Source organism: Anolis sagrei, chromosome 2 (assembly GCF_037176765.1).
Source record: "Anolis sagrei isolate rAnoSag1 chromosome 2, rAnoSag1.mat, whole genome shotgun sequence".
NCBI classification, from domain to species: domain Eukaryota; kingdom Metazoa; phylum Chordata; class Lepidosauria; order Squamata; family Dactyloidae; genus Anolis; species Anolis sagrei.
The window spans coordinates 56,133,524-56,155,714 of NC_090022.1; the positions used below are offsets into that span (position 1 = coordinate 56,133,524).

At 42.6% G+C, this 22,191-nt stretch overlaps 1 protein-coding gene across 2 annotated transcripts; it reads right to left on the minus strand.

Moving 5' to 3' along the window:
• Nucleotides 1–541: 541 nt before the first annotated feature.
• Nucleotides 542–21,493, minus strand: GATA2 (GATA binding protein 2). 2 transcript variants are annotated; one of them, XM_067463510.1, is made up of 5 exons: nucleotides 21,188–21,493; nucleotides 18,369–18,998; nucleotides 12,449–12,594; nucleotides 5,346–5,471; nucleotides 542–4,493 (listed from the first exon to the last, which is right to left on the minus strand). In XM_067463510.1, exons 1-5 carry the CDS (start codon nucleotides 21,423–21,425, stop codon nucleotides 4,194–4,196), a joined length of 1,440 nt encoding a protein of 479 aa, XP_067319611.1. In that variant the 5' UTR covers nucleotides 21,426–21,493; the 3' UTR covers nucleotides 542–4,193. The 2 variants fall into 2 exon arrangements, with proteins under 2 accessions (XP_067319611.1, XP_067319610.1); XM_067463509.1 differs by having other exon boundaries at nucleotides 12,449–12,627.
• Between the last annotated feature and the right edge of the window lie 698 nt (nucleotides 21,494–22,191).

Genomic DNA, 22,191 nt, shown 5'->3' on the forward strand with positions numbered 1-22,191 from the left:
ACATTTTGATACTTGCTGCAGATCAGCAAATAGTGCTCCACCTTTCATATTGTTGTTAGTTGCTGTTAGGTCAGCTTCTGCTTATGGTGATCCTGTGAACAAGGGACTTCCAAGTGCTTTGGTCTTCAAGAGAACTGGTCATGTCTTGCAAACTCAGGACCGTGATTACTTTGATTGAGTCAATCAACCTGTGTTGTGGTCTTCCTTTTTTTCCTACTGCCTTTGTCTGTACAGAGCATTACAATCAAACCCAAAGCCAAACCCGTTATTTCAGCAATAACTGACGCAAGCCTGATTTATGTGACTGTAGGTACACATCATCTAGGAATTACTAACCCCTGTAAAGCAACAGCAACTGGATTGTATATAATGGAGGAAAAACTGCTTTCACAAAAAGGGTTGTTTTTTTATTATTCTTAGCAGTATTCACCTTGAAGGAATATGAGGGAAGCATACACTTTTTTACAGACAATATATAAACATGTTGTACATAATTAACAATAACTTAGTTCACTAATCCAAAAATTAAGCAATTTTAAAAAAAACAACAACAGAAAATACTGCCAAATCCTTATGCTGATACAAGTACAAAATAATTTAAATCCTGACTGCGGTTCTCCTACGCTGCAGTGACTGACAATATATTGCACTTTGACATCTGTGGATCTCACCCAGCAAGCACTTCTGATTGCAGCCCTATTTGTCCAAGTGGGCTTTGCAGAACTCAAGCCACTGAGACAAACAGTCTGTGCATCAGCAATAGCGCTGGGGCCAAGGGTTGCTCCCCAACATCATAAATTTCTTCATTCTCTCACCCAGTCGCTCCCAACCCTTAAGGAATTTGACTTGGTTAGAAATAATATATCACGGTACCATATTTTTAAAAGGTCACCCTTCCCTCTCCCTCTCTCTCACACACACACCTAAATAAAAGAGTAAATAGTTTATCTTGGTCAATTGAAAATAATTTCATTTGCTTATTTTGGAGTGTCTTGTATTTGGGTATCTGATTATTTTTGCTTCTTCACAAAGTGCAGCTATATATGCCTTCACCAGCCTTCCCTAAACTAGTGCCCTGCAGACGTGTTGAATTACAATTGCCTTAATCCCACAACCAGTAGAGCTGGGATTGAGGACAAGAAACTCAGCACATTTGGGAGACACCAAGCTGAAGAAGACTGGCCAGTACAGACCAGAAAATGGAGGAAAGCAATGTTGTTTTGGATGTTTGGTCTTTTGTTCTTTACCAGACAGTTGAATTACATATTTAGGGACAAAAAACAAAACCAACGTACACCTTTGCCTTGGTTTTAAGCAGACTTTTGCAGTTAAGATACAATTGGCTTGATTTAAAAAATTAAAGAAAAACAGAGTTTTTTTAAAAAAAGTTTGTCACAGAGTTAAGCTTATGCGGTTTACATTACCAAACCCCAAGGCTCACAGGGGCTTTTTTTTCATCAGAAATATAGCTAAATATGTACATCATATGTTATACTGGACTTTGTGATCATGAAAGTCATCAGATCATAACAATCAAGAGAATACACATCACACTGGCAAGAGCTTTATTTTTTTTCAGCTTTTAAAAAACGTACAATATGGTTTTAGAATGGGAGATGATGATTATTTTTCTCTCAACACTCATGATTTTCCTTAAAAATAGAAAATGTGTTCTAGGAAACAGCCAAGTACCCCTCGTTCTCCCACTTTCGCAGCCTCTGCTTTGCCAGTGCTGCTGCTTTGCCTGAACCCCTGGAAGGATATGACAATCACCACTGCTCTTTCCCCGTCATGTCTTGTCGGTGCCTTCATCCCTTCCCAAGTAAAAAGACTTGCCACTGACAGAAAGCAAACTCCAGCTTGCGTGGACACATGACAAATATAATAGGACAATAGCTACTAAACATTGCAGGGATCTTAGACAACATCTGCTAAATGAAGGTGGCAAAATCCCAACCATCATGAGGTACCCTTCCAGTTTAAAGAGCCATTCTTTCTTCTGCTCTCAAACAAAACAGGTTAGACCCAAGAATATACTCTGACAGAGCAAGGATGGACCACTATGTTTCACTTTGAAGGCCAAAACGCATTTCAGAGAGGATTTCTGGGTGGGTTGGTAGGTGCAGCCAGAGACTATCCCACTACTACATGCCAGTACATTTCAGGTTAACACTCTTTACCATCGGTCATTTCAGGAGTTCCAGCCTTTTAGCATGGGAGGGGAAAAGACTATACCAAAGCCGGGAGGCCACATGGAAGGACTGCTACATAGAAAGAAGCGAGGCTATTGAGGGGAAGGCTAGAGAGCTAGGCTGGGACCCAGGCAACCCAGACTTGGCAACAGGGCCCCAGGTTCCTCACTTCTTTTTGCTGAAGGAAAGTCTATGGCTGTGTGGCAAGACAAATACTTTGAAGCCAAAGGTATCAGAAGGTTCAAAATTTGGCATCTCCTGCTAAAACAATTATCAGCAAGGCAAGAAAACCTGGTAAACCAGCCACTGTCACCTCCAACATTCAGGATGGGCAGCATGGACCGAAGATCTGGATCCATGTAAAGTGGTGACACGATACAGTATTTTCGATGTCTTCCTAAGAATAGGTCCTGCTGTATTCTATGGACTAACTTCTGAATAGGCAAGCAAAGGAGAGATGGCACCATGAATTGCCTTTGTGTCAGCCAGACAGTTGGCACAAGAGCCAGCAAAAATGGCTAGATGAGAAGGAGTGTTTGCCTGTGTGAGAGTGGTTGTTAAGCTGTGGTTTCCAGGGCAGACTGATAGTGGAGATATTCAGCATCTGTATTACAGAAGGCCGCATGTCAGTGCTCCTATCATATACATGAGAAGGAGGGCTGGGAGAAAACAGAGAAGTGAGCAGAGAAAGAAGTGGAAGGAACCTCTGCATCAATGTGGAGGACCACAAAGCACAGAACACAGAAACTGAGCAAAACAAGGCAGCCAGACAGTGGAGAACCTGCAATGTCATGGAACCTGGCAGAAGGAAAACATATTGCTAGCCTAGTGTATCTCTAGAGGTGTTGTGGCATCATTCCCATCATCCCCAATAAGCCTGCTTATGGGTTGATGGAAACCTTTCTCCAGCACATTTGGAGTGCCCTCAAGTTGGAGAAGCCCGGCTTAAGGCACTGTAGTCCGCTATGGGAGAGCATATGGCACAGCTCTGCCAATGGAAAAGACAGTGGCCAGGGTTATTTGGATAGTTGGCCTAGGAATGCACCTGGAATACATACTGACAGCCTATAAGTTGCCCTTCAGCCAAAGCTAGATTGTTTCCCTAAAGAGAACCCTTGAGCCATTTGTCATGTGTTATCTGTATTCTCTCGGATGGCATACTTTTGACCAACAATCTTCATGTTGATGAAGAGAATGCAGAAGTTATGTCAGGAATAATCCACACCTCAAGCTACTTTAACCTATCTTAGAGCTAAATAGGTCCCATCCTCTCTCACACACACTTCCCCCTGCCAAGCAGATTTATTTAAGTCCAACAGCAATGTAAAGATCCAAAAGTGTGGCCATTAAGCAATAATAATAACACTTTTTAAAAAATAAACTTGTTTTCTACCAGGGTGGATGTTTCTTTAAAAACAAAATAAAAAGATCCACAAATTCATGCAAGAGTTTTGAAGCTCTTTCTAGAACACAAAAGCAAAATAAATAATGATTTTTCTTTTTTTCTGTGTCTGATTTATTTCCTTAAAAAGTAGATTTTATAAAGTTTTTCCCTCCCCCAAGAACACAAGTTTGTGATAGAAATCCAGCACGGATAGCTACCACTGCATTTCCTCTGTTTCAGGAGGTGGCTAATCTCTTTACAATATTCACAGTAATTAACAAAGAGAAAGGAAAGTTGGCTCCAGCTTCTTCTACTGCTTCAGCCATCTTTGCTTTCTGCTGGGACGAGAGCAGGCAACATATCAAACAGGTGAGTTCCTCTTTCTCTTTTTACCTGAGGGGGAAAGTGCATAACAGGCACCATTAAAAAGCATTTCTGCTGAAGATCCATCATTCCCAAGTTTTAGGCTAGCATTAGGAGTTGAACCACACTGGAATGAGGTTTCCCTTTTTTCCTTCCTTCCTTCCCTCTATGTCTCGCTTCTGGGCAGAATCAATCCTTGTTGTCACCTTTAGGCAAAGCCCAGTTTTTGTAGTCTTTGTGAGGATCTCCCAATTCTATCCCATGGCGGTGACCATGCTGGATGGATGCGGATGTCCAAATGAGATGCTGGACGATGGGTGGATGGGGGTAGGCGTCGGGAGGATGTGTCCAGAGTGGCTGAAGGGGGGCAAGTGGCCCATCGGAGCCATGTGGCTGGCAAGGGCGGCCGCACTGAATGGAGAGGACTTCTCCTGCATGCACTTGGATAGTTCCTCAAAGCATTCGGAGCCTTTCTTGCTCTTCTTGGATTTGTTGGACATTTTCCTATTCCTGGTCTGAATTCCTTCCTTCTTCATGGTCAGAGGCCTGTTCACCTGCAAGAAATGAGAAAATCAAGCTCATGCAAGCAAAATGACCTTCTTGTGCAACAGTTTAAATACACACACACACACACACACATAATTGTATTTAAACAGACACTGGATGTTTCCCAAACAGAAACCGTTTTCAAGCCAAGCTCCCTCTTCTCCTTTTGCTCTGCAGATTTTGTTTATAAATTTGATTTGTTTAATGAAACCACGCTGAAAAACCATTAAAAGCAAGTTGGGACAGATTCTGGCAGCTTCCCCTGCTCCTTTTTCTGGCCTTCATCCTTGACCTTCATTCATTTCCGAATTTAAGATATATAAATACATGAATAGTGAATATAACTCTAAATTCCCTCCTCATACTGGTGCAGTTGGAGATTTAACAAAAGGGGGGGAAGTCCTATATGTTAAACTATTTATATACTCAGTAATATCCAAGTTTCTTCCATGGAACTGATCTGGACTTTTTACAAGATTCCCTCCCCTCCACTATTTAAGTTCTAAACTTTTATAAAGAGACCCAACTTTTATATGAACCCATTTGAAACATCCCCTTAATTTTTAGAGAGGCAAGGAACCCCAAATGCTTTCATTATAAACCAAGAGCTGTAACTCTATTTTGCCTAAATTACCCACGCTTTGGAAGCCAAGCTAATACATTGTAATGTCACTGAACCCGGCATCATTATGCCAGCAAAGAATGGCTATGACTTCCCGGGGGAGCCTTAAAGAGCTTTTTTTAAAGAAAAAAGACTCTCTGCAATGAATACAGGGGCTAGCAGACGCCATGCAGTTAAGGCATCAATCCCAGCTCAGTTAAGCAAGCAGAAGGAAGACTCGAGGAAAGCTAATACTCACATTGTGCAATTTATAGTAAAGTCCACAGGCATTACAAACTGGGTCTCCATTTGCATTACGCCGCCATAAGGTAGTAGTGGTGGTCTGGCAATTGGCACAACAAGTTCCTGCTCTCCTAGCTGCCGACTAATTGAGAAGAAAAGAAGAAAATGTATGTGTGTATAAATACATATATATGTGAATAAAGAGTCAGCATGTGATATAACCTGAACATTAAAAAACAATATTTTATATCAAATGAACAAAACTGTCCCTCCAAATGCCTTTCCATTTCCTCACCCTGAGTTTTGCAGGTCTTAAGCATTTTCCTTTTTAATATATTAAGTTGAATATGGTGCTAGCAGACAAAATACACTTAAGAACCAGTCTGTGGCTTTATTTCAGTATACTCTACTCTTCAGATTCATTTGGCCACTAACATGTGATGTTTTCTCTTTCTCTCAACTTGGGCAGAGATCCTGAATATTGAGACTCCTGCCAGGTAGAACTGTGCACTATCTTCCCTTTCACTTCCTGCAAGACTCTCTTTTGCCGCTCTACCCCAACATCACCATTTAATACCAGAGATCTTTAGGAGAGGGAAGTGTCAGGGGAACATCTCCCTATGGCTCTGCTACCAGGCACAAAATGGCAAAGGCATTCATCCTGGGCTGACTGTGGCTCATAGGATACAGTTGTGTACCTGGCTACAGGGACACAGCCAACCATTCTTCAATTGTCCCCTGTTCTCCACTGGCCACTAACGGGCCATGTTGGGGGGAAAGAACATGGAAGGTACATGGATGATGTCATTACATGAAGGAGGTGTTGCAGTCATCTCCCTCACAATGATAAAAAAGACAGTTGCTGGAATTACACTAGCATATGCTGCTCACAGGATATTGGCCCTGATCCATCTCACAGGATTATTGTGAAGATGGAAATGGGCAAGAATGAACTTAAGGCCATCAATGCCAAGAACTGATGGAAGGGAAGGGAAGGTGGGATGCGAGCTTTAACATACAGACTGCACATAAAGCAGACCCTCTAGATACTATTGAACTGTAGTTCCCATGATTCCCAACCAGCATAGCCCAGTAGGGAGGAATGTTGAGTGACAGTCTATCAACAACTAGAGGTCTGCGTTTTCCCACCTCTAATATAAAGCAATGAAAAGAAGTTACTCTTTCCATGAAAAAACTATGAACCGGGAATGCGCACTCCCCTACCCCATTTACACACACACAAGTAGTTTTCCCCAAATCCAGTTTACTTCAGTCACCAGGGCCAGACTGGGATTAAACTGAACAGAAATGCAAACTAGGAGAAACGTGATTTTCATGCTTCACATACCCCTGTACTCTTTTTATTTAAAAAGTTCCCCCAGAAACGCACACCAGGCATTTTTGAGTTCTATGCAAATGTGGTAAACACATAATGATGCCCACCTTGTAATATCCATTTGAATCCTTACACCCAACACACAGACACAGGACTTTGTGATACAGTAAACAGTGCATTGCCTCCAACTTGCCCTTTTTACTGCCCTTTTATAACACTATCAACTTCTATGTATAAAAAACCCAAGAGTTGCTATTGAACACTGTTTTAATGGACACACGCCATTTCTAGCAATCCCTCTTGAAGCACAATGTCACTGCAGCCCTGTACAGATGCCAATTATCCAGGATCCTGATCAACCAGATCATTTGAATAAATGAGTTTGTACTGTTCTCTGGATCATGTGTTAACTGCAGCAAAGGTGCATTTAGTTCTACCCAGGACAACCATGATTTCTTTCATTATAATTTAGCACTTAACAGGTTGTGTGTGTTTAAGCCAGTCATTGTTTTATTTAACACCCTGCCCCAAAAACTCTAACACTGCTGTAATCTCACAATATGTTGTGCTGCACAGAAATAGCACTCAATATAAAAATTGTGAAGTTGTTGGCACATTGTGTCTTTGACATTAAAAGATCAATGCTGTAGCATTTATCATGATTTTCACTAAATATGATTTGGTAAAGAACCCAGCATTTTTCACCTTAAAAGAAGCTTGCCCTCACAATTTACTAAAGCTTCAACATACTGTAACTGCATAATCAGTAAAGTAACCTAAAAGCACTATGAATCTAGGAGTACAAATAATTATATACTGGTTAATAATCTGTGACTAAAACCCAAAGGCAAAACTCCCATGGATTCCAATAGTTTAACTTTGGGTTGCTGTGAGTTTTCCGGGCTGTGTGGCCATGTTCCAGAAGCATTCTCTCCTGACATTTCACCGTCATCTGTGGCAGGCATTCTATGTGAGGACAACCTCTATGCCTGCCATAGATGTGGGTGAAACACCAGGAGAGAATGCTTCTGGAACATGGCCATAAAGTCTGGAAAACTCACAACAACCCAGTGATTCTGGCTATGAAAGCCTTCGACAACCCAGTTTGCTTGGTTTTAAGAGAGCTCCACAACCTGAAATCAAGGAAGGTCTACACTTGGAAGGAAGGAAGCACTTCCCTGAGATTGACACTAGACTGAGTGATCCATACCCCTGAAAACAGGGTCATTCCAGACATTATTAGAAGTAGGATGGAAAGTATTCTCTATTTGAAGGAGAAAAGACTTTATACAAAAGGCTTGAAAGGTATTGCCACTTCAGAACATGCTATTCCTATGGTCCGTTAGGTACAGTTGGGTGAATGAGATAGGTTTGCATCATTGATCTCATTCCCACAGCACTAATATGGACCAAACAGCCTAACTGGGGGAGGCTACCATAAAGCATAAGCAATGTAATTCTCAAAAAGTTCCATTAATGTTCTTCTATCAAAGCAGGATGTGCACATTTATCAGTGTCTCAGGCTGAAGTCAAATTTCTACAGGCTCCATACCAGCCTCTCAAGTCCCAGGAAAATGGTGCAATAAGAAGCCATCACCCACCCCACTTTTTACTACTATGGGGGAGCATAGGACAGACCTGTGTTCATATCTTTTGGATTAGTGAAAGGAGGGAAAGGCCTAAATATCCTAAAGGCACCAGATCCCATTTGAACTTCGAAGCTAAACAGGGAAAACTCTAGTTAGTACTTGGATGGGAGATTGCTACCAAATACAGGTGCTATAGGCTATTCACTTCAGAGGAAGGAACTGGCAAAACCACCTCTGAGTATTCCTAGCCAAAGAAAACTTTATAAAATTCATGGGGTTGCCATTAATTGACAGGTAAATTGAAGGCACACGCAAATGTATGTACACAGAGTGCCAACAGTCTTTTATCTTATTTCAGCTTCAAGATAGGGTAAGGTCAAGTACATCCAAAACACAAATATAGCTCCTAAATAGAAGGATCACTGTCCCAACCAAATTGACTATGCACACGGATTCCCCAAGCCTTTGCTATGCTTCAATGTATACGAAAAAGCTATGCTGTATTTCATAATTTCTACAATTTTATCATGAGTCTTGCAGTCTCTTTCTTTAAGCACATATAGGGACAGAAACCTATTTGTTAATGCACACAATGTCTATTACTAAACTGAAGTGTGACTAACAGCACCAAGATACAACCTGATATAATTGGATAACAAAACTAAAGAAAAAGATTAAGAAATCATTGACACTTTCTGGTAAACAAAGCACCTTCCAAATACTGAATTTTAATATGAGGCGAATCTACCTGCTGCAAAGGGAACCAGCTACTTTATAGGAACATAATGCAAGCACTACGGGAGGAAAAGAGACACATCTGAAGCATAACACATTCCCTCCTTTATGTTTTCTTGTACCAAATGAGCTGAAATGGAACCAAAGTTGTGTACAAGAGCATGGTAGCAAAACCAGGGGTACTGCTTGATTTTTTTTGAAATGTTAATGATGACAGGACAAATCTCATAACAGGATCTATTTTCTGAAGCCTCCATGTAACAGATCAGGCTATGTTTATTGCCCTCCTTTCTTCTGAAAGCTCCTTGCAGTCTTAGACCACAGTGCTTCAGAACATATGGTGCCTAATCCTTACCCTAACCAGCGATGTCAGGGACATACAAATCATAAGCTCTACCACTAACTACAGATCGTCTCATTCAACATATCTAAGTTCTCAGAGTTTGAGCCAATGAATGAAAATACAGTAGAACAGAAACCCAACCACCTGAATCTCCAAGCTTTCAGAATGCAGCAATGACTGGGATGCCCAAGGCCCTCACAACCCCAGCCGCAAGCATTGAGGCTGCTTGGATACAACAACAGGACTCCCTTTCTATACTGGGTCACAAGGTCAAATCACTGGTACCTTTGACTAATACAGGGGAAGGAGACAAGGCCTGCAAAAGAAACTGGAATACAACTCACAAATACCCCCAGATTCTGGGAGTTGGAATCCAAAGAAACGTATTTCAAGTCTCTTCCTCCAAACAGTGCATATCCTTCTCTGACTATCAATTGATTCATGCGATGAAGTCTACCACAGTCTTAAGCAGCTATTGATAGAAGATCTCCAAGATGCTGGGTATTGCAGGTGACTGGCAACTGAACAACTCCATCACCAAAACCCCCAACCACCCAGCTCCTGCAGTGATATCCACTGCAAAAAAGCAGCATGCAAATCCGTATCGCTGGATCAAAATGATAATTTATCTCTTTCTGGATGAAGATTTTTTGGCACAGTTTAAGTTTTTTTATTCTTTACGGGTTTTTTTATTCTTCTCATTGGCCAGAAAGTAGAAGCCAAGTTCTAAACAGCTTGTGCACAAATAAAGAAGACACTGTTTTATTTGCGTTTCCCCATTTTGATTAGGTTTTGGCAGTGCTACTAATTTTTTTTTTTTACAAAATCACATTTTTAAAAAATCCCATTATTGCTAGACAAGAGTGAGGACTTGTCAACATGTAGGGATTATAATAATTTCACTTCTGAAATTTAGATGACCCTCCTGTTTGCATTTCCTGATCCCATAACTTTTGTAAGAAAGCCAAAACTCACCCGAGACTCTTCACCCCAAACCTCACCCGCCCCAACCTCCCGGGGGGTTTAACATCCAGAGTCTCCCATCAAGCATTTGAAAGCAGAGAGCTCTGTTTGCATATTTGAGATGGTTTATTGATACTAGACTCTGCTGCTTAACTCTAACGGCCTGTCCCCATTTAGTCTGGCATGGAGTTCAGCCTGCGAGAGAGACGATAATGTTACACTGTTGTCTTAACATTTTTCTAGACGTGTCAGTCACTTCAGAAGGAAAGAAAGCCATTAAGAAGCTTGCCCCGTTGAAATTCTGACTCACAGCCGAAATCCTTTGTATCCTGTCCTAGCATTAGATCATTTCTGTCTCCCAATTCTTGCTTTGACAAAAAATACCCCCCACAAATAGCAAGATGTTGAGACACCCCAGCCCCCCTTATCAAAATTATGCTGGCCCAAGAAAGAAACAATATTATTATTCACATTTCTTTTTTAACAAGCAAAGGGAGCATATTTGCAGTTTCAAAACAGACAGCCTGACTGGCATGGCTTGCCTATAGAAACTCTTTAAAGCTTTTAGAGTCAGGAAACAGATACACAAAGTTTCCTTATCTTCAGAGGACAGATATCCGGATAGGAAACTACTACCAGGAGCTTAGAATTTTTTTTTAAAAAAAATCAGTCAAATGAAAATACAAAGCATAGGTGACTCCATGGAAAAATAATCAGCGCTTTAAAAGGGCAATTAGAGAATTGCCCAAGAAGAGGACTAATGTTAGTTTTGCCATGGAATCTATGACTACAACCCTGTTTTATCAAAATAGTTATTGAGCAAACAGCAATGGCTCCAACTCAACAGACTTTTATACACACAGAGAGAGAAGTACGTATAGTATACTTTCAGCTTCAGTTCATTTTTAATATATTTTGAAGATGAGAAGGTCTACATGACTAACACTTTCAGTTCCATTGTATTTTTAAAATAGTTCAAGTGGTTAAAAGGATTAAACCTTTCCTCTCTGAATCAAATGAATTAAGCCACAGGAACAAATAGGGAGGGATAATTGGTCATGTAACCCTCAGCTAGATAATATTTTGGAGAAATTACATCCAGGTTTTTTTGTTTGTTTGTTTTTGTTTTGGTGTCAGGAGCGACTTGAGAAACTGCAAGTTGCTTCTAGAGCATGATAATTGATAGTCTACAAGGACATTACCCAAAGGACGCCTAGTTGTTCTACCATCCTGTGGTAGGCTTCTCTCAGGTCCCTCCATGAGAAGCTGGAGCTGACAGATAGGAACTCACCCTGCTCCCTGGATTTGAACTGCCGACCTTTCGGTCAGCAGTCCTGCCAGCACAAGTGTTTACCCCACAGGGGGCTCCTATTACATCTAGCAGCTTGTGTGCCTTCTTAGACATATTACATCCAGTAAATATGTGCGAAAAGGCACACAAGCTACTTAACTGAGCTGCAAGTGAGAAACTCTCTCTGATTTGAAAGTCATTTGGGGTGCATCTATACAGACTGCAATTTGACACTACTTTAACTGCCATGGCTCAATGGTATGCAATTACAAGAACTGTAGTTTTATAAGGTCTTTAGCTGTCTCTATCAAAGAGTGCTGGTGCCTCATGCAACCACAATTCCCATGATTCCACAGCATTGAGCCAGTGGCAATTAAAGTAGTGTCAAACTGCATTCATTCTACATTGTAGATGCACCCCACGACTGTGAACTCACTAGATGGCCATAAACAGCCCTCTGTCTCGGCCTCACTCCCCTTGCCCCCACAACACATTCACTCTTTCATCTACGCAAAGTCCTGACCTACCACATTGTATTCTTGTACAAGTTGTAACAAAATAATAGATTTGACAAAGTTCATACACTCTCAGCATTGTGTGTATGTCTACACGCACACAATTGCAATTGCTCTATATCTTGGCACATACATTGCTTTGGGTGGAGCCCATGAAATCTGTCCCCAGGCTACATTGTGACCCCTGAGTGACACAGATCTTAGGTGCAGCACAACATCGTCTCAATTGCACACAGGCTCTGAAGCACCGAGATGGGTCACGCCGCCCTCGCGCTGTCATTATGCCTGTGTGTGGTCCCATTAAAACATTTAGCCCCGATCCTGGAAAAGGGAGAAAAGACACCTACCAGCCTTCGTTTAGGTTTAATGAGAGGTCGGTTTTGACCGTTCATTTTGTGGTAGAGCCCGCAGGCGTTACACAGGTAATGCCCAGTACCGTCTCTTCTCCAGAGAGGGGTGGCAGTAGCTCCACAGTTGACACACTCTCTGCCTTCTAAATGGAAACACGAAGAAACCGGATTTCTTTCTTTAAAAACAAATTCACAAAAGCTTTTTGCAATGTCCTTTTAGGCAGAGTTCAGAAATCAACACATAACATCATTCAATGTATATTTGGGGAGGGGGGAGACATCAGAAACAAACATCAGCAGAGCATGCAGTAAGAGGTCTAAATTCCCCCAAAAGAGCAACACATATTTCTTATACGATGATCAGATAATAACCTCCAGCAGAATTAATAGTTCTTGAGCCGGAAATGTGGCACAAAATATTATGCTCCATTTCTCAAAAGAAAAACCTGTAATTTAAGCTGTTCTTCCCTCTCTTTGCCCCCCAACATCTCCTTAAAAAAAAACAGGAGCAGAAGAGCTCTACACATTGCCAATTGAGAATTGTTAAGACAGATAAAATGTCAACTTCCCTAGCGATGGCCCCCCACTTTTTCTTTGTGAATGCTAAACTGCTCTAGAAATAAAGCAGAGTATTTGACAAAGGATAAGGGTCCTGAACAAGGAATTTGAAGGCGCGGAGGAAACATGTTTTTAAAAGTCTTCCAGAAATTTATTAACTTTATTTATTTACAGTATTTATACACTGCTTTTCTCACCCCTGGGGGGACTCAAAGCGGTTTATTACGCAATTCTCATTTATTAATTAACATACTCTTCACATCTGTCTGAATGTGGTCATTTATGCTGTATTTTCTCTATGACTGGCTTGATCGCATTACCCAGTTATACTGACTAAATATTCTTGGTTATTCTGACTCTACAGTCTGTGATATACGGCCACTGCTTCTCTCCTTTCTTTTTTAAAGGAAGGTGAACGGGTGGGTGGATGAGGGGCGAGAGGATATTTACTAGAAGTTTATTAGTTTGAGGGAAAGTCTGGTTAACAGAGGAAATTCTTCTAACATAGTTTATGCAAATCATACAGTATTTAATGCAGCGGAAACGCACTTTGGCCAGTAATTCAAGCAGGCCATGCTGAGTTCAGCTGCGCGGTGTCTCCTTTAATGTATGGAGTGGGTGGTTTTAAAGCAGTACAGGGCTGGAGTGAAAAATGAGGGAGCTCTGCTGTGAAGGCGAGCTCCTCGCTTTTGTCCCTCCTTAGGCAGGAAGCTGCAGGAGTCGCCTTGTCGTGAGCCTCGCTTTTCCTACAAAAACATAAAATGGTCACGAACTCTGCCCAGTCCCATCGGCAGGACAGGGTCTCCATTACAAAACGTAGGGAAACTCAGATCTCATAAAAAGCTTTATACTGTGGGAAAAAGAGGGCAGGGGTTGGGGAGCTCACTCACTTCCAAAGGTAATTGTTTATCCACTCTGGGGCCTTTTTAAAAACTAGCGCAAGGGGTTTTGTTTTGGATTTACAAAAACAGACTTTGTTTCCAGCACAACAGCAGTGTTTCAGGTACTGAGCAAAGTGTAAAATTTCGTTTTCTCTCCCCCCCCCCCCTTTCCTTAAGAAACCAATTTGAGCTGGAGATCATAAGATAGTAAGAACATGTGATATTTTCATTGCAGCGCTCATAAAAGGGATGGGAATTACTAGTCGCTTTGAAAAGAGATGTGTGTAATGTGTATATCCTGTTTTATTTTTCTTTCTAGCCACATTAAATTCCATGCACAAGAGATACACAAACATTATTTACGCCCTGAGTCCCTTCAGGGAAAGAGGGTGGCTTATAAATTTATTATTATTATTATTATTATTATTAAAATACTTTAAAACATGGAATATGAATGTTATAAAAAGTATATGAATGCAAAAAAGTGCTGTACATTGCTATGAATGTATTTAAAAAGGGACTGAAGTAAAAAAAAGAACCTCGCTGTTTTTGAGATTTTATACGTAAGGACAGATAGGCAAATACTGCATTTAAAAATTCTTAGTTAACAAGGAAGGTGAAGGAGTATGAATTAAGATAAGTGGCCCTTATTTCCCTCCCTCCAGTTTTATTGAATTCATTGAAAGGAGTATTTACAAGGTACCTTAATGGTTGGCGCTAGAACGTAAACTATATTTGAACTTTTGCTCTTTGTGCAATGTGAAGGAAATAAGGCCCTCTGGAAGTTTTGAGAAACAGCCCTTGTAAATTTCTCCCCTAAACAGTGCCGCGGCAGGCGCTGCTTCATAAAGATGAACTTGAGTGCAAGTTAACAAAAGCAACTGAGTAGAGAAACCCCCCAAAAGGAGGCAAAGGAAAAACAGGATCTTGCCAGGCATTTCCACTGAATACAGCTGGCCTAGGCCTTTATGTGGCTGCGTTAAGAGATTTTCCAATATAAACCCTGATTTGCATAATTCAAATCTGCCAGGTTTTTTTTTTCCGGGGGATTACTACCTCCCTTGGGCCCAGCGGTGACCAAATACTGCAGAGACCAGGGGCTGGGGCTTGAAGAGAGAGAGAGAGACATCTTGCGAACAACCAATTAGCAATGACAAACTAAACTTTTGAAAGCTGGAGATGCCCCTGCTGTTTCGGGCTGCTCCTCTGTCTCATAAAACAGTGCAAATTAGTTCAATTTGGGACATATTCTCATTGAAACTTGAATCCATTCAAGTCGGAGGAAAGCATTTTTAAAAAATAAATGTCCTATGACACTCAAGATCACTTAATCCAGATTATTGACTTACTCCTTCACACATTTAACTACAGCCACTTTACACACAAGATCAGGGGACTTAAAGAGGTTTCTTTAATTGTCCCAGCTTTCAATGTATGTTCCTACATGGAGCAGTAATTCTCATCTGGTTTGATGATTGCAATTAGAAAATCAAAGGGCTGGTAAATTTAGTTGGAATTAATAACTTGAGTTGGAGAAAAAACACATTTCCTGCATTCATTTAACTTTTAAAACAATTAAATTTAAATTAATCAGCATACTGTACACTTTTTAGAATTTGTAATTTAGCCTCTGTAAACCGAAAAAGAGAATATAGAACAAGCAAATATTGGTTAAGTATCAATGGGACCAGAAGAGTTTTGGATTTTGGAATATATACATGAGATATTTCTCTGATATATAATAATAATAATAATAATAATAATAATAATAATAATAATGCCACCCTACTCGGATCTACATGCATTATTCGCCGATACATCACACAGTCCTAGACACTTGGGAAGTGTCCAACATGTGATTGAATGCAAAAGCCATTCTTATATATATTCTTATAACTACATGAGATACCTTAAAGTTGGAACCCAAGTCAAAGCACACAATTCATTTCATACACATATTCCCAAAGTCATTTTATCAAGAATATTTTAAAATAATGTGTGCACGAGACATAGTTTATGTATATTGAACTCTCACAAAGCAAAGGTGCTGCTACCTCAGGGTGTGGACAATTTCAGATTTCAGCATTTTGGAGAAGGGATGTTTGACTTGTTGCCATTGTTATTATTGAGGATATGGAATTATTTTAGATTTTAGAATTCCAAAAAAGGGATCTTAACCTGCATCATCATCATCATTATTATTATTATTATTATTATACACACAAAATGATTAGTACTGTGCTGGCTTTTGTATTTGATCACGTCGGACACTTCCCAAGTGTCTAGGACTGTGTGATGTATCGAGAAATAATGCATGCAGATCCGAGTAGGGTGGCATTATTATTATTATTATTATTATTATTATTATTATTATTAAGGATTGAGGACCTGGGAATATTTTGGATTTCAGATGCTCAACCTGTACTTCACTTGTTGTTGCTGTTGTCATTATTACTATTGAGGATATGTGATTATTTTAGCATTCCAAACAAAGGAATCTTAACCATTATTATTATTATTATTATTATTATTATTAGAAACACCACAAGATGACTCCACAGCAGACACTCTGCTGGCTGTTGTATTGGATCACACGTCAGAATGTTGTTGTTGCTATTATTATTATTATTATTATTATTATTATTATTATTATTATTATTATTATTATTTGAAACACCACAAGATGAGTCCACAGCAGACAAGATCATTCTGCTGGCTGTTGTATTGGATCACGAGTCAGACACTTCCCAAGTGTCTAGGACTGTGTGATGTATCAGCGAATAATGCGTGCAAATCCCAGTAAGGTGGCCTTTTGCAATTATTATTATTATTATTATTATTATTATTATTATTATTGACTTAAGGAGTATTTTGGATTTTAGAATTTCAATTATGGAATGTTCAACCTGTACTTCAGTTACTACTATTATTGCTATTGTTATTATTATCTGTCTGCAATTCTGTTGGCACTGTGACCTATCAGAATTATTTCATTAACAACTCCATGGCAAAAATCCTAACAGTTGCATTTCAGAATGAAAACAGTAACCCAGCACATTCCTCCACCTCCCTCCTAATCCCCTGGCATCCTCATTTATAAGACTCCAATTAAAATGAATTTCTCTACACATTATACCCTTTGACCATGGAATATGCTGTCTCGGACTGTGGGGGAGTCTCCTTCTCTGAAGGTTTTAAACAGAGGCTGGATGGCCATCTGTGGGGATTGCTTTGATGGTGTATTCCTGCATAGTGGAATGGGGTTGGACTGGATGGCCCTTGTGGTCTTTTCCACCTCTAGGATTCTATTATTCTAACCTCTGCTTAACTATTATTATTGGGGATTTGGGGGTATTTTGAACTTCAGGATTATGGACAAGGGATGCTCAACCTGTACTTGAGTTATTACTATGGAGGGCTTACTGAGATTCAGTTGGCACAGTGACCTATTGCAATTATTTCATGGCATAAATCCCACTTCAAAATGAAACTGTAACCCAACACATTCCTCCAGCTCCCTCCTAATCCCTTGGCATCCTCCTTTATAAGGCGCCGGTTAAAATTAATTTCACTTTATGTATAACCAGCCTTTGCAAGAAGTCTACCCAAAGAGGGTGACAAGTGAAATAGCCTTGTAGCCAATGGATTATAGAATCATAGACTGGAAAGAGACCTGAAGGGTGATCCAGTCCATGTGGGGATGTACAATCAAAGCCCTCCCAACAGATGGCCATCTCGCTATGATCTCACATTTAGATGCAAGACAGTATAAAACCAGGCTTTATAAAAGGGGCCAAAATACTCCTATGATGGATAGTATGTAATATAATTTTGGTTTCTGAGTTATATGCGTCATTTCCGAATTGGTTCTATCATAAGAACATGGAAAAGTTTTAATAAACTGCAAAAACTTTTGTTTTCGTGGACATCCTGCAGCACACTTTGCAAAAGTTTTTCAATTAGTATCTCATTGAATCTCAACTAGTTTGTAGCAGACACAAATAAATGAGGGGATTTCAATGTTGGTGCTTTTGCAAGGGGCATCTCGCCCTCCAAAAGACACTAAAGCAGGCCTGGGCCAACTTAGGCCCTATGGGTCTTTAGACTTCAACTCCCACCATTCCTAACAGCCTCAGGCCCTTTCCTTTTCCCCCTCAGCCGCTTAAGCGGCTGAGGGGGAAAAGGAAGGGGCCTGAGGCTGTTAGGAATGGTAGGAGTTGAAGTCCAAAAGACCCATAGGGCCTAAGTTGGCCCAGGCCTGTGATATGGGATAACAACACTATTATTTTTCCTGTGAAGTCATAGAATCCTAGACTTTGAAGAGACCCCAAGGGCGCTGCAGGAAGACACAGTCAAAGCCCTCCCGACAGATGGCCACCCAGCCTCTGCTTGAGAGCCTCCAGAGCTGTGAGGAGGGCAGGAGGGGGTGGGATTCCTTAACAAGGCTTTCCTAAATCCCAGAAAGGTTGTTGCCTCACCTGAGCAGGAGCGGGCCTTGCTGCGCTGCTTGGGCGTGAAGCTGGAGGCGGGCCCGCCGAGGAAGCTTCCCGGGTGGAAGAGGCTTCCTCCGTAGTCGTGGGCGGCGGGCACGTAGGGCGGGTAGGTGGGGATGGGGTGGTGGGTGGCCGGCTGGGCGCCCATGGAGGCGGCCAGGCTGCTCCGGAGCGGGCTGGCGCTCTCCATCTTCATGCCCTCGGCCAAGGAGACCTGGTACTTGAGCGCCGGCTCCTTCTCGTCCTGCCGCCCTCCTCCTCCTCCTCCGCCGGCCGAGGCGGGCGAGGCGGCGCTGCTGCTTCCCCCGGCGTTGGGGTCGGGAGAGACCTCCTTGGGCGGCGTGGGAGGGAAGCCGAAGAGGTGCGGGGGCCCCGCGTGCGAGGCCGGAGAGGAGCCGTTGCCGCCCCCGCCGGCCCCGCCGCCCGAGTACAGCGCCGAGCCCGGCGGAGCCCCGGCCGCGGAAGGGTGGAGCGGAGGCGCCTTAGCGAAGGGGCTCACCGCCCAGGGGTTGTGGTGGTGGGCCGCCGAGAGGGCCGCCTTGCCGCTGTCCAGCCACGGAAGGCCCGGGCTGTGAAGCAAGTGCGGGCGGCACATCTGGCCCCCCGTCAGGCGCGCTGCGGAGGGAGAGAAAGAAGAAGGGGCCAAGAGAAGGAAGGAAGGAGGAAAAGGAGAAGGGAGGAAAAGGGAAGGAAAGGAAGCAGGAAAGGAACGAAGAGAAGGAGGGAGGGAAGGGAAAGAAGAGAAGGGAAGGGAGGAAGGAAAGAAGGAAAGAAGAAGGGGAGGAAAGAGAAGGAAGGCAGAAGGAGAAGGAAGGAAGTAAGAAGGAGGGAGAAGGGGAGGGAAGGAATGGAAGGGGGACAGGACAGGAAGGAAAGGAAAAGAAGGAGGAAAGGAAAGGAAGAGAAAGGAGGGAAGTAAACGAAGGAGGGAAAGAAACGAAGGGAAGGGAAGGAAGGAGGGAAGGGGAAGAAAGGGAAGAAAAGGAAAGGAGGGAAGGTAAAAAGGGAAGGAAGGACACCATTAGACAAGGCACAGAGGTTGGAAATACACAGTTACAGAATATATGGGGCCCATCTACTATGTCATGTCTAGAATACAGTTTAAACTGCATGATATGGGGCCCCGTCTGCACTGCCATGTAGTGTGCAAGTATTATGCAGTTCAAACTGCATTAGAGTCCCATCTGCACTGCCATGTCATATGTAGAATGCAGTTCAGACTGTGCACTATGGGGTCCCATTTGCCCTGTGTATAATACAATTCAAACTGCATTATATAGTGTCTCATCTGCCCTGCCATATCTTGCATATTATGCTGTTCAAACTACATTATGTAGAGCCCATCTAAACTACCATGCCATGTGTAGAATACAGTTCAAACTGCATGATATGGGGTTCCATCTGCACTGCCATGCCATGCATATGATGCAGTTCAAACTGTATTATGTGTAGCCACATCTGCACTGCCATGCCATGCATCTAATGCAGTTTAAACTACATTGTAGAATAATAATAATAATAATAATAATAATAATAATAATAACAATATTTATTTATACCCACCCCCATCTCCCAAAGGGACTCGGGGAGGCTTACAAGGCACTTACAAGGTGCAGAACAAATACAAAGAATGCAGAAACTGTAAACAGCCAACATAAATACCTCACTTCTGAAAAGCCCCTGGTTAAAATAAGTAAAATACATCCATAGCTTCAAGTGTAAAACAGTAATAGTCTATCTTAGTGCTTGGTGAAATCTATGGAGAGCCCCATCTACCCTGCCATGTAAAGTGCTATGGTGAAATCTTTTATATAGAGTCTTATCTACACTGCCAGGTCATGCATTCAGTGAGGTTCAATTCAGTTTGAACTGCATTATATGGGGTCCCATCTAAACTGCCATACAATGCAACTGAACTGCATTCTACAAGTCTGCAATGAGTTCCAAACTGCATTATGTTGCAGTGTAGATCTAGCCTTAGAGAAACTAGAGAAGGTGACTGTTAGGGAAGGCAGAGAGAGCAACTATTTGGGAAGCCAGGGAGCCACAGGGCTTGAGGCCTTGCCCAATGGGTCACACAGCCCTAACCTGTAACACAGCCCCAAAGGCTGACACCACTTTAACTGCCAAGGTTCAATGCTATGGAATCCCTGGAGTTCGTTGTTTTGTGAGGCACCATCGCTCTTTGGCAGAGGCCATGGAAAACTACAGTTCCCATTACTCTATAGCACTGAACCATAAAAGTTCAAGCTGCACTCATTTTGCACTGCATTCATTTTCCCAAGCCTTGAGGTCCATACACCCAACCCTTCACACAGAAAGGCCCTTAAAACTTCTCCAATATTGCCATGCCAAGCAGTTGCCATTTGCGTGCATTTCCGAGGCCTCAGGAAAAGCCATTTTGTGTGACTGATGGGAGCCTGAAAATGGGTGAATCTTGGCAAACCAAAGATGGACAGGCCTGCTTTGGGAGCAGAAGAGGCCTCAGCTGCCTGGTCCCAAATTTGACTGTTTTAATAGGGTTCAAAGACTGAAAGTGTCCCTCTTTGGTAACCTTGCTTTAGTGCAGGAATGAGCCAACTTGGGCCCTCCTGATGTTTTGGACTTCAACTCCCATCATTCCTAACAGCCTCAGACCTTTTCCTTTTAGGGAAAAGGTCTGAGGCTGTTAGGGATGATAGGAGTTGAAGTCCAAAACCCAGGAGGGCTCAAGCTGGCCCCTGCCTGCTTGAGTGCCTTTTGGAGGGCGAGATGCCCCTCGCAAAGGCTCCCAAGCCCGAAGTCCCCTCGTGGCGTGGACCTACCGTGGGCCTGGCTGTAGGAGACGCGGGCGGCGGCGCGGGCGTGGGCGGAATTGGCGTAGTAGGGGTTGCCCTGCGAGTCCAGGTGGTTGAAGAAGACGTCCACCTCGTCCGGAGGCAGGAGCTGCGCCGGCTCCATGTAGTTGTGGGCCAGGCCCGGGTGGTGGGCCTCCGGGTGCTGCCCGTTCAGTACGGCGGCGTGGTGGGCCATCCAGCGGGGCTGGTCCGTGGCCACCTCCATGGCGGAGGCGGGTCGGCCTCCGAAAGGAGGCAAGGAAGCAGACGCACGACGAAAGCGCCTTCCTTCGTTGGAAGGGCCGAGCCCGAGATACCTGCAAGAAGGGAGAAAGGGTTAGCACATACCTTGGGGAGGAAAGAAGGGCTGGGAAGCCAAGGAAGAGCCTGCTCCTTCCACTTCTTAGTTGGGCCAAAGTTTATTCTCAGAAAGGGAGGAAGGAGAAGCCAAGAAGACTCCTGTTCCTTTTTCCACTTGCAGTTTGGCAAAAGTTATTCTCAGAAGCCTTAAGAAAAGGGGGAATGAGAAGCCAAGAAGAGTCTTCTTTTTCCCCCTTCCACTCTGCAAAAGTTACTCCCAAAAACCTTAAGAAAAGGGGGAATGAAGAGTCGTCTTTTGCCCCCTTCCACTCTGCAAAAGTTACTCTCAGGGCCTTTCCACACAGCCCTATTTGCCAGAATATCAAAGCAGAGAATCCCACATTATCTGAGTGTGAGATGAGTTTTGAGTGTGGACTTATCTGAGTGTAGACTCAGATAACCCAGTTCAAAGGAGATATTGTGGAATTTTCTGCCTTGATATTCTAGGGTATAGAGCTGTGTGGAAGGACCTTCGGAAATCTTAAGAAAAGGGGGGATGAGAAGTCAATAAGAGGCCTCTTTTGTCCCCTTCCACTTTGCAAAAGTTACTCCCGGAAACCTGAAGGGTAAGGGAGGATGAGAAGCTCCTGTTTTGCCCATGGTATCCCCCCCTTTCCACTTATTATTATTTT

Coding starts and splice junctions, on each gene's coding strand:
- GATA2 (XM_067463509.1), bottom strand. CDS start 21,425: ATGGAGGTGGCCACGGACCAGCCCCGCTGGATGGCCCACCACGCCGCC. Junction 18,999..21,187: donor CTCCTACAGCCAGGCCCACG/GTAGGTCCACGC, acceptor CTCCCTCCGCAG/CGCGCCTGACGGGGGGCCAG. Junction 12,628..18,368: donor CAAGGCCCGCTCCTGCTCAG/GTGAGGCAACAA, acceptor TTGTTTTTAAAG/AAAGAAATCCGGTTTCTTCG.